Genomic DNA, 12,993 nt, shown 5'->3' on the forward strand with positions numbered 1-12,993 from the left:
CTGATATCAATGCCAAGTTGCTGATATTCTCTTTGTGTTTGGATCTTGTCTTGATGCCATCTTCTATTTCTCCAATGATGAGGTTCTTCGGATGACTGGATTTATGTTTCCAGTTTTTGTCAAATCTTTCCTTCTGAAAATCTGCAGACTCTGAACTTTCTGGTTGAGTCTGTATTGTATCTTCTTTTCCTTCTTTTCCTTCTGATACTGATTGTTGATGATCTTCTGAGAAATCTTGAATGTTGGAAGATGGTTCAGATTCATCTCTGTGAGTCTGAATGTTTTCTTCAAACCTTACATTCATTGATTCTTCAACAGTCTGAGAGTTCTTGTTGAAGACTCTGTATGCTTTACTTGTAGTAGAATATTCAAGGAAAAATCCTTCATCTGCTTTCTCATCAAACTTATCAGTGCGGTCATTTGGATTTTTTAGAATAAAGCATTTACAACCAAACACACGAAAATATGAAATGTTGGGCTTTCTACCTTTATAAAGCTCATAGGGGGTTTTCTCAAGAATAGGTAAGAGAAAAGCTCTGTTAATGATATAACATGCTGTAAAAACTGCATCTGCCCAAAAATGAAAAGGAATTTTACTTTCAATCAACAGAGTTCTTGCCATTTCTTGCAAAGAACGATTTTTCCTCTCCACAACACCATTTTGTTCTGGTGTATAAGGAGTAGAAAAATTGTGTTGAAAGCCATTTTCCTCACAAAAATCTGAAAAACTTTGATTTTCAAATTCTCCCCCACGATCAGTTTTAATGCAGGAAATGGAATAGCCCTTTTCATTCTGAATTCTTTTTGCAAATTTTGAAAAATATGAAAATGCTTCATTTTTATGAGCAAGGAAGAATACCCAAGTAAATCTTGTGAAGTCATCAACAATAACTAAACAATATTTCTTACCGCCAATACTTTGTGTTCTGGTTAGTCCAAATAGATCCATATGAAGAAGCTGCAAAGCACGATTAGTGGAAACATGATGTATAGACTTGAAAGAACTTCTTACTTGTTTTCCTAGAGTGCAGGCATTGCATAACTCTGTTTTCTTGTATTTCAAATCTGGTAGACCTCGAACCAGTTTCTTGTTTGAGATCTTTGAGATTTGTTTCATACTGATATGTCCCAATCTACTATGCCATAGATCTTCATCCTCTTTGATTGAGATCAAGCAATGAGTGGAGTTTGAATTGACATCTAGAAGATAGATATTGCCATGTCTTCTTCCTGTAAATGTTTGAGAAGAATCTTTGCTTGTCCCTAAGCATGTATCTTCTTGAAAGTTGATTCTGAAACCTGTATCACATAGTTGGCTTATGCTTATCAAGTTGTAGTTGAGTCCTTTCACCAAAGAGACATCATTGATCTAAGTCCTCCAATTTCAACTGTTCCTTTGCCAACGATTTTTCCTTTGGTATTTCCTCCAAAGGAAACTTTTCCACCATTCAGACTGTGTAGATCAACAAATATGCTTGGATCTCCTGTCATATGTCTAGAGCATCCACTGTCTAGGTACCACTTCATTTTTCTCTTTGTGGTAACCTGCAAAAATCACAACAACTCAAGTTTTCTTTGGTACCCAAATTTGTTTGGGTCCTTGAGCATTAGTATAGGCTGTCTTAACAAAATCTCTTCGAACAGGTCTCCAGACCTTAGGACATTCATTCTCAAAATGTTGTGGATCTCCACATTTTGAGCACCTGAGTGCACTTCGGCCAACAGGTTTTACAAAATTCCTTTTGAAATGATTTTTATAAGCTTGTCGAAGAGGTCTTTGTCTTAATCTCTCATTGACCTTTGGAAAATCAATTAAGCTATCGCTTTCCTTCACAAATCCGAGATCAGATTTGTTGTAGTAAGGAATTTGGATAGAAGGGATATACTTCAAGGTTTCTGAACCCTTTGAAAATTTGGAAGTAATTTCTGAAACTTGCTTTTTTAAAACAGCATTTTCTTTGGAAAGAAAATCTCGACTTTCCTTGACTTGATGAAATTCTTTTTGAAGGAAATCGATTTTTTTCGTTTTGTAAAACATCCTGTTGCTTCAGTGATGAATTTTCCTTTTTCAAAGAAGAGATGCATTTAAGAGCAGTCTTAAATTCAAAGCATAATTCATCAATGTAATTTGATACTTCAATAGGCATGTCAGAATGTTTTACCTCAATCTCCACTTTAGGATCAAAATCTAAATCTGAATCTGAGTCTGAGTCTGACTTAGCCATTAGACAGAAATTTGAGATATCTTCATCACTGTCTTCGCACTCTGTATCACTCCAGGTTTCTGCTTTTAAGGCCTTATTTGCTTTCTCAAACTTGGTCTTCTTTTTCAGAAGTGGACAATTTGGCTTGATATGTCCACGTTTCTTACAATGAAAGCATATAACATCCTTTGATCTCTCAGTTTCATCGAAAGACTTCTTCTCAAAAGGCTTCTTACCTTTGAGGTTTCTTCCTTTGATCTTCATTTTCTTATACTTCTTTATAAAGAGGGCTAGTTCTTCATCGTCAACATCTTCATCTTCAGAATCTGCATCAGAATCAATGTTAGTCTTCAAAGCAATTGACTTATTACCTCTGGATTCAATCTCCTCATTCCGTTTCTCAGTCTCATATGATTGAAGAGTTCCAATTAACTCATTCACTGATAGAGGTTTGATCCTTTGCGTTTCTCGAAGAGATGTTTTGATGATATCCCACTGATTTGTCAGTCCTCTCAGAAGTTTGTTGACTTTCATTGCATCTGGAACTGGTTGACCTTGATAAGCAAGACCGTTTATTATATCAGTAAACCTGTCATACAAATCAGCAATTGATTCTCCAGGCTTCATTTTGAAGGATTCATATTGACCAAGCAAAAGATTGATTTGAGTTTCCTTGACCCGATCTGTTCCTTCATAAGTAACAAGGAGAGTATCCCAGATTTCCTTAGCTGATTCACAAGCAGCAATTTTTTTATATTCAATAGGTGATAAAGCACAATAAAGAGAATAAATTGCTTTGGAATCTAAGGTTTCTCTTTTGGATATCTCAGTTTGAGATAATGGAGGATCTGCTGCTTTGCTTGCATCTGCCTTTTCTTTTGAATCAGAAGATCTTGGATTGACTCCTCTGATGATGACATCCCATTGCATGTGATCAATTGACTTTATGAATGCCTTCATCTTATTCTTCCGGGACACTATATATTCCTTGCCATCGAAATATGGTGATCTGTTGTTGCTCTGTCCTTCAATGAGCCCTGGAGCACCATAGCTAGCCATATAGATCGTTAGCTCAGAAGTAAGACACTTCAATAAATGAGCAACCTGCTCTGATACCAATTAATGTAGCTAGCAAGGATCACCTAGAGGGGGGGTGAATATGTGATCTAAAATAATTTTTAATAATTTATGCGGAAACAAAATAAATCACAGAAGAGTCTGAATAAAATTCAAATTCAAGACAGATTATATAGATGGTGCTCTTGATGTGCAAAATGTAAAGTAAGAGATAAGGGATAGAGAATCTGCACACAAGTTTATAGTGGTTCGGCTTATAGCAAACCTACGTCCACTCTCCCATGCTTACAGCCTACCGGCTGGATTTCACTATGTAATCAAGAGGAATTACAACTTCTGAATGTTAACACTCTTGTGTATGATAGGACTTTCTATCTCACACAATCACTATTACAAAGTGTTTCTCAAGATCTTAATGTTTGGCTCAGAACGACAAGAGAAATGATTGGAGTATACTCAGACTTTGGACTTGTTGATTCTTGATTCTGTACATCCTTCTGCTGCTCGTTGATCTCCTTAAATACTCCTCTACTTCCAAACTAGCCGTTGGACAGCATTCAGAGGATCATCTTCCAATCTTCACCTTGGACAGATTCTGAATCCCGCTGATTCTGGTCGCCTATACAATCCGAATCTTGGTTTCCATAAGTAGAGCTTTGTCCGTTGAAATGCATTCTTGTCGTAATGTTTGATTGTCAATCAATTTGATTGAGATTGAGACAATCAGAACATTCCTTCTGTGAAATCCATGCAAGATCACTAGCTGTTATGATTCGTTCTGAATTCTGCGTCTGAATAATTTCTGCGTCTGCGTCTGCGTCTGCATCTGAATAACTTCTGCTTCTGCATCTGCATCTGAATAACTTCTGCGTCTGAATCTCAGAACCTAGATTATGTGGGTCTTCATAGTTTGTAAAGTCTGAATAATTTCCTTCTGAGTTTCCAGAACATAAATACCTGGAATATAAATTAGTTCAGAATAAGTATCAGACTTATAATTATGTGGAAGGTTTTGTCAACTTCAAAATTAATAGGAGTTTTCCTCAACAGTATCTTCTCGACGGGCTTCGGCTCCGAGGCCCGTCGCTTCGCAGCAGCCGCCGCCTCCGGCGAACGGGAGAAGAGCCTCGCCTGGAGGAGCGAGGAGGTTTGACCATGGAGGTTGGGACGGCGGATCAGCAGCGCCATTGAAGAAGGCATGATTAGTCAGAGGGGGAGAGAAGAGAGACTGATGAGTCAACGGCGTCTTGGCTTGGCTTGGCTTGGCTTGGCTTGGGACGGGTAGCGATGAGGATGATGGGTTTTATGCGACGTCGTCCGAGAGGATAGAGGGAGCTCGGATTTGCATCTGACGTGCGGATGACGTGGCATTGCAACTTTGAACAGGATAATTCCACTGCCTAGCCCGCCCCCCCCGGGCTCCCGCTCGAGTCAACAAGTCAAATCCTTTCTTCTTCTTCTTCTTCTTTTGGGTTTGCTTATGTCTCTTCACTTCCTATTTGGCAGGGTTATGGACCTATGGTGAGGACGGTCCGCGCATTAGATACCATAAAATTTCGTCGATTGGGTACTTAACAAGAGCTCTTAGGACACCTGTTAACAAATTCATTCCAATAATTAATATAAAAATGAAGAGAAATGATGGAAAGGATCGGGCTTTAAGGAACGAAAAGATAATGCCCGAGATGTAAATATACTTTCTGGTATTCTGCGGCAACAATATTCCACTAGAGGGACTGGTGTGTGACATTGCTGCTTTAGATTTGTATGGAGTTGTTTTTCGGTGTACAAGATTTCAGCTACTTAAAGCTTCCGTCGCTCCGTCCAAAAAAAAAAAAAAAGGCTGTTGTCGAAGCTTGAGAATTAACACGGATATAGTAAGATACTTTGATGCGACAACTATATTATTAAAGTGACGTGTCTGATTGATGGTAATGGAAGTGGGATTGAATGCAATCTGCCTAGTGACAACAGAGGAATCAATTAGTCTTTTGATCTTTGACACAATCAGATGGACACATCCCTAAAGATGATGATCACGTTAGAATGAGCAAAACTTGCGATCTCAGAATTATCGAGCATGAAGCGTTGGCATCATTGATTGGATGAAGAGAGGTGACAGAGGTCTATCCGATGAGCTTCGCAGAGCGACTGGAAAAGACCATGGCCATTCGACAAGCATCCACTTAACTCTGTATTAATGCAATCCGCATCACAAATCATATAAGAAAGAGAGGGAAAAAGGAAGCTCCTCAACCTCAACCATGTCAGTAGCATGCCGTGAAGCCTGTACTTCATAATGATTCTGAAATTGAATTGAAGGAGCGGACATTCAAAAACTTCCAGTAGAGACGTAAAAAAAAAAAAAAAGAGGGAAATGCAAAAGGCATTGGAATCAGTATCTCCGAATTTTTCGCCACCGCAAGAATCGATCCCTTGTCAAGGTCTTTAAACTTCGACAGAGATCTTGTGTAGCATCACATTCATATGATCCACCTTGGTCGAGCTTACCTGCTTCGCAAAGTGCTGCGTCTTCTTTTCCATCGTCGATTGGTTTGATAAGTTCGTCATCAGATTCACTTCAACTTTCTTCTTCCTCCTTGTCTATCCAATTGTCTTCCTCTGAGTCTCTTTCCTCCGAAGGCCCGATCTGATCTGCTTTGAAAAGTCCTTGTTTTTTCTTTTTCTCGGTCAATTGCTTCGATAAGTTCGTCATCTGATTCACTTGAACTTTCTTCTTCCTCGGTGTCTATCCAATCGTCTTCATCTGAGTCTCTTTCCGAAAGCCAATTTGTTTTCATCGGCTGATGGGGTTGGAGCACGATCCTCTGATCATCCTCCTGTTGCTCGCATATTGGACAGAATCCACACTTCTTCAATTCTACTTCGGTTTCTGGTGCGAAGTTAACTTGGATATGGCAGCAATCGTCTCGCAGACGCTTCCTTCCTACCCACAGCATCCTGCGCGGGAAATATCCCATCCGCACATGATCGGAGTCCATTGAACGCACGCCTTTCCAAAAGGCAGTCAGCATGTGGTCGTTAACATGAATTCGGACTCCAGCAAAACCACTAACCGCTTTTCCTCCCTTTGGGCCAAGAACAAAACAGCGTGCTAGTCCTAAGAAATTGTCATACAAGTCCCGGGGAACCGTGAAAGCAATGGAACTGTCTTCACCGGGAAAGAACCATTCTGGCATCTCTTTCCCAATTAGGCGAATGTCAACATTTCTCATCTTCCGGAGCCCCTGTCATACAAATAGTACGCATATCAAGCACTCAAAGTTAGTGCGCGAGAGAGAGAGAGAGAGAGTCTAACCTCGAGCGATAACGCATGAGCCATATTTGCCCCTTCGCGGAAGAATTTATGACTTGATGACAATTCAACCGAATAGCAGTCGGAGGTGAGACTCGACAAATCTGGGAATTCTTGTAGAGATCTGCAACGATTTGCCGAAAGGACATGCACATTTGGCGGAAGCTGAGGAATCTTTTGTATCTGTTTGCAATCATCCACATACAAGTGTTCCAAATATTTGTATTCGTTGATGCATGTCGGCAGATGAGTAAACTTGTTTTTGGAAAGATCTAGGTGCCCTAATTTGGGAAAACTGGAAGAACTCTTAAGGAACCCTACTTCTGAGAGATTGCAGCCATTAAGTTTTAGCCACTTTAATTTTCGGAATCCCATATTGCCATTAGGATTGTTTGAATCCTCCAAGTTCTCTGGGAACGTGATAAAATTGGAGCAGCCTAAAAGATTCAAATACTCAAGATTTTGCCACTTATAAACACCTGATGGGAGCGTTGCGAGTTTTTTGCATTTTATTAAATTTAATTTCTTCAAAGAGAGAAGATTTTCAAGTGATGCAGGGAGTTCTTTAATAGCCGTCCTTCCTAGATCAAGCTCTTCTAGGAGTTCCAACTTTCCCGGTACATCAGAGAACTTCTCGAGTTTAGAGCAACCAAAGAGATCAAGGGCTTGAAGAGATTTTGTCTTGAGTGTGTTAGGAAAGACACTGAGGTTAGAGCAAAACTGTAGTGACAAAAATTTTAAATTGTCGAGATATGCGACGGATTGGTGAACCTCCACCAAGCTTTTACACCTATCAAGATACAAGCTCTCCAAATTTGGAGCCGATGAAAAGTCAGGAACACTAACCAGCGACTTGCATTGACTGAAATTGATGTACTTCAATTTTGTAAAATGCTGCAAAAAAAAAATTATCAGTACAGTCATTAAGCTCCGTAAATATTTGTAGTTATAAAAAGAGAAAAGCTAATCATCACAAGCGCTAACCTTAATTTTGCCTTCTAAACCTCTGATATGACTTTTTGGGACATCAATTCTAATAAGTTTAGAGCCAAATTCTAGTAATGGGGCATTGGGCCATTTAAGCCATCTCAGATTATTGGGGAGACGGACGGGACCTTCCGAAGAGATATGCACTTTAGGCAGAATGAGCATTTTCAACATTTTCATGTTTCTAAAAGCATCCACCTTTATGGTTATCTCTTCAAGACTCATACTTCTCTCTTCTGGTGTGGGCAGGTCCAATACTATGGCCTGTACTGCATCCGTTCCCTATCCATAAGAGAGCAAATTCAGTTCTCACGCAAAATTTCCATTGACATTTATAATATACTATCCAAATCAAAGTAACATAAAAATGAGATATAACAATGTTTACATAAACAACTTTTACCGTATCTTCCCATAGAATGTCCCGAACATCTTCAAAAAGCCATAATCTACTGCGTTTCTCAGGATTATTGGGACATTCCTGCTTAACAATTTTCTTCCCCATCAACTGAACCAAATCATGCATTTGCAGGGTCCCATACTCATTTCTTATCAGGGACCTCTCGATGAGAATATCTATTCCTATAGTTGTCTCTCTCTCCAAGTCACAGCCGTCGAGAACTTCCTTGATGTATTCTATTCTTTTTCCCTTAAAGAAACAAGCAATGTCGAGGAAAATCTCCCTCTCATTGTCATCCAATCCATCGAAGCTTATCTTCAAAACTCGATCGATACCTTTGTCGAGACTCCTGGAGAGTTTACGCAGCGCACTTTCCCATGCTGGTTCGTTTCTTCCATATAATAATGAGCCCAACACTTCGAGGGCTAATGGAAGGCCGCTAGCATAATGTAGTGCTCCATCTATGAGATCCTTTCTTATTTCAGGTTTTTTGCTGTTTTTAAAGGCATGCCAAACAAAAAGGTCTAGTGCCTCATCATTGTCTAAAGTTTTAACTTCATGCACACACTTTATGTCATGAGAATTTAGCAAATGCTTATCCCTCGATGTTACAAAGATTCTACTTCCTTTTCCAAACCAATCGCCTCCAGCTAATGCCTTCAGTTGATCCAATTGGTCAACATCATCAAGAACTAGGAGAACCTTCTTGCGACAAAGTCTTTCCCTTATCAAACTAATTCCTCCATCGACACTATTGACCGTTAGATGTCTAGGAGATAAGATCTCGGATAGAAGTTTTTCTTGCAAACCAACTAGGCCACTGCTTTTGTTTGAAGCCTCTTTAACTTGCGCCAAAAAACTAGATCCCTGAAACTGGCTCTCAATAGCATTATATATCGCTTTAGCAATCGTCGTCTTCCCTATGCCTCCAAGTCCCCATATACCTATCATGAGAACATCATCATCATCCGACTCTTTTTGCGACAATGATATCACTTCTTGAACTCGGGAATCTATTCCGACCGGATGATCAGCAACATGTAAGGGTCTTCGCTCTAGACGACTTGATACATCCTTTACAATGCGTTGTATGAGCTCCGCTTCATCTCTGATAAGCACTCAAAAGAAAGAGAAAACATGTTTTAGCATTTCAAAGCCATGGCAAGAATTCAACCTCTAACGTCAAGACGAAAATGACATAAGAAGGTGAGCAAATAATAAGACGAAAAGAAATTAACACATCTAGTGAACCTGCCCCAACATCTTCTGCCCAAGGGAAAATTAAGATGAACCTGCGCCTGAAGACAATAATGACTAAGGAACTATTAATTACACTTTCATCGAAGACAAAAAGTTCTCATTATCCGCACGGCAAGAATCGAATTCAAAGAATCTGCTAGCTTGAAGTTTTGGTTATTCGAATTTTGAATCTGCTGTCTAGTATATCTCCGCTATGTATCTTCAATCGAAAGACCGACTTGACAATATCAATCAGCTTTCAGTGGTAGTTTATTCCATACGGTTTGAAATATAACAAACAATCACTAGCTAACAAGGACAAAGCATTGCGTCACGTCAATTACTTACTTACCCATCGTTAAAATCCCACCCAGACAAGTTACCGGCATCGAAAAGAGCCTTCTTCCATCTTTTCACTGTTTCCGAATCCTTCCCGAACTTGAACTCATGCTTAGCCATAGCTCTCCCATAAGCCTCTCTCCCCTCTCTCACTTCTCTTGGTTCCACTTTGTAAAACACCGGCAGCACAATCAGCTCCTTCTGTGCCTTGCATTCCATGATCGTCGCCAGCTCTTCCAAACACCACCGCGAGGAAGCGTAGTCCTCGGAGAAAATGATGATGGCGATGCGCGATTCCTCGATCGCCCTCATAAGGGTCGGCGATATTTGCTCTCCTTTCCCGAGCTCCTCGTCATCCACAAAAGTGTGTATCCCTTTCTGATCCAGAGCCGCGTAGAGATGACTAAGGAAATTGTTGCGGACGTCTGGGCCTCTAAAACTAAGGAACACATGGTAAATCCTTTTGGAAGAGGCCATATATCAGGAACTTGGGGACAAAAACAAGAAAGAGAGATTAAGAAGATTGGCTCTGTTGACTCGATTTGATTCCGGGGTTACGAAATATTATCAGCCTATCCCTTTGGATCTCGCTCACATTCAGGAGGCTAGAACGAACGTGTAGAGGGATCTTCCCTTAATGGATCCCTTATATCTAGAATGTCGAAGCTTAAAAGGAGTACGAGCACCAAAGAAAAAAAAACGCGTGAGGATGGCTTTTTGCCTCAAAAGACGTGTGAAGAATACGGTTTGCGTTAATGGAAGAGGGATGGAAAGATGAAGCGGGATCTCTCGCTGTTCTTGATAAGGATGAGAGTACACCTTGCAGATTTTCAATAGGGAATCTTCGCGCAAACTGGTACGAAAAAGATGGTTGAGAAACTCAAAAAAAGTTAAGAGCGAGGGAATATGAGAGGGAAGAAGGCGGGAAGATGACCCCCTTCGCTGAAGGACAATTTTGGGGTGAATCACTTATCATGACTAGACTGGAGGAAGAAATAAAAGAAAGATGAAATAGGAGCTGAAATGCAGAAGCAGGTTCTTGGTAATTCTACCCACTTTGCTGGACAATTTCGGGTTCAATGTGACTTTCTTTCGTGGAAGTTGCCCAAGATATTTCCAAGAAAGATGAAATAGCAAGTGTGCAACCTTGACTGCCATTAGTCATATCTACGGAAACAGCTCGTGCACGCAAGCACCTTATTCTCGCCCGACCTAATCAAACTCATTATAAATATAATCTTTTTTTTTGTCATATCATTATACATATAATCATTAGAAGATATTATTGATGAATTAACCAAAATCCCTGCACATTATTTTTATTTTTTACTTATGAGGAAATTACTTTTTTCAAAGGACTTTCTATTTCGATATTAAGTTATTTCAAGATACATCCATATTTAGAATATTAGTTTAAAACATTGACAATAGAGAAGTCAATGAGCTTTCACAAATAGCTTTTCCAGAGTTGAAATAGATAGATTCCTTATAATGCGGAGGAAAGCTTAACAAACAAAGATAATTCCGCCAAATAAGGAAATCCAAATCGCAAAAATAAGTAAAATGCAATGATTAAAATAATTCGATCAATAAATACATAGAATTTAAAGTCAAATTTGCTTAATGACTATTGTAAAAAGGAGCGATCAATAAACGACTCTCTCTTGCCAATGATGAACCCGTGCAGATAAAAGACGTCTTACAACGTTTGATTTTTGACTTTAGGGTATACCTATGATTTTGTCTCAACTTTTTTCTTTTTTTGATGTAGTACTTACAGAAATCAATTGCTTGTTTTCGACCCAAAAAAAAATTGCTGGTTTGAACAGTATATGTTGTTCTACCATATACATGTATGGGAGCAACGACTTAATTTTAGCTAAAGTAATAGTGCCTCGTCACTATAATTTCAAGTGCACCATATTTTAGCAAAATTAATTGTGATAAGCTTGCGGGGCCTATGCAAAGCAAGCCTACATGGGGTTCAATCAACAATGATCGCGACAGGGCATCGGCAACCTAGGATTGTGGTGATGCATGGCTCGGGCTCGACAACAGCATGACCACAACAACGATGGCTAATCATAGGCGATTTTGGTCGGAATTTGCGATGTGGATGCCAACTTGTCTTAAGTAAGCACAATCGGTCTAGCATTGATAATTTTAATAATATTTTAATATTTTTTTTGAATTTTTTTTTTCCTTTCTTCTTCCCATTACCGATGGCCAAGCGGGCTAGCGTCACCCGCCACAGGCAAGGCCCGATCAGGCGAGGGCAACCCTCGGCGAGTAGAGCCCTCACCCAAGCAAGGCTCGACAAGGGTCGGTCTCACCCAGGCCAGATTTGGTGCCCAACATCACCTTCACTTGAGCGACGCCCGGCGAGGCCGCCTTAACTTGGGCAAGGCTAACCCTCGCCTAGGTGAGGGATCCCCTCACCAAGGGGCTCACCCTCACCCAGGCGCAAGCCAACCGACTCGATCATGGTCGGTGGCTGACCATCGACAAAAGGAAGAAGAAATGAAAAAAAAAAAAACAAAAAAGAGAGATTAAGAAGGTTGGCTCTGTCGGCTCGATTTGATTCGAGGATTACGAGATATTGTCGGTCCATCCCGTTGGATCACACTCACGTTCACGAGGGTAGAAAGAAGGCACAGAGGAATCTTCCCTTGTGGATCCCTTATCTCGAGAAATGTTGAAGCTCAAAGGAGTGTGAGCACCGAAGCAAACGCATGATGATGACTTTTTGCCCAAAAAGACGTGTGAAGAATACTTTAGACAAGACGAAAAGATAAAGCGACGTCACTGATTGTTCTTGATAAAGATGAGGAAACACCCTGTAGACTTGTAGTAAAGGGAATCTCGATGCAAACTGGTACGAAAAAGATGGCCGAGAAACTCAAAAAGTTAGAGCGAGAGAAAATGAGTGGAAAGAAGGCAGCAAGAAGACGGGAAGAAGATGACCCCCTCGTTGAAGTTGAAGTAGACTTTTGGGCTGAATTATTTGACCCACTAAACTGTAGGAAAATTAAAGAAAGATCAAATAGGAGTGGAAATGCAGAAGCAAGTTCTTGGTGCTTGTACCCACTTTGAGCAATACATATAATTTTCTTTCGACATAAAAAAAAAAAACACATGTTTCTACACCACCTAATTAAACTCATTATGCATATAATAATTAGAAGATATTGTTGACGAATTAACCAAATCACTACATATTATTTTTATGTGAACTTGTGAGTAGATTTCTTTTTTTAAAGAACTTTCTAATTCAGTTATTTCAGGGTACATCAATATTTAGTATATTAGCTTAAAACCTTGACAATCGAGAAGTCAATGAGCTTTAGCATATAGTTTTCCTGAGTTGAAAAAGATAGATTACTTATAATGCGGAGGAAACCTTAATGAACAAAGATAATGTCACCAAATAA

The 12,993-nt window shown here is 39.8% G+C and overlaps 1 protein-coding gene across 1 annotated transcript; it reads right to left on the bottom strand.

Annotated features, from left to right (window-relative positions):
- Window positions 1–5,560: 5,560 nt before the first annotated feature.
- Window positions 5,561–10,300, bottom strand: LOC130135152 (TMV resistance protein N-like). Its single transcript, XM_056303630.1, has 5 exons — window positions 9,576–10,300; window positions 7,988–9,092; window positions 7,582–7,866; window positions 6,601–7,491; window positions 5,561–6,529 (listed from the first exon to the last, which is right to left on the bottom strand). Exons 1-5 carry the CDS (start codon window positions 10,037–10,039, stop codon window positions 5,858–5,860), a joined length of 3,417 nt encoding a protein of 1,138 aa, XP_056159605.1. The 5' UTR covers window positions 10,040–10,300; the 3' UTR covers window positions 5,561–5,857.
- Between the last annotated feature and the right edge of the window lie 2,693 nt (window positions 10,301–12,993).

Source organism: Syzygium oleosum, unplaced genomic scaffold, assembly GCF_021117445.2.
Source record: "Syzygium oleosum isolate NSW1041296 unplaced genomic scaffold, Sole_v2.1 Sole_v2.28, whole genome shotgun sequence".
In the NCBI taxonomy this organism is placed as follows: Eukaryota; Viridiplantae; Streptophyta; class Magnoliopsida; order Myrtales; family Myrtaceae; genus Syzygium; species Syzygium oleosum.

What these genes read in the sequence shown, in the direction of transcription:
- LOC130135152 (XM_056303630.1), bottom strand. Translation starts at nt 10,039, where the DNA reads ATGGCCTCTTCCAAAAGGATTTACCATGTGTTCCTTAGTTTTAGAGGC. An exon ending in GTTTAGAAGGCAAAATTAAG is followed by an intron (nt 7,492 to 7,581) that starts GTTAGCGCTTGT and finishes TTTTTTTTGCAG; the next exon opens with CATTTTACAAAATTGAAGTA. An exon ending in CTCATGCGTTATCGCTCGAG is followed by an intron (nt 6,530 to 6,600) that starts GTTAGACTCTCT and finishes TTTGTATGACAG; the next exon opens with GGGCTCCGGAAGATGAGAAA.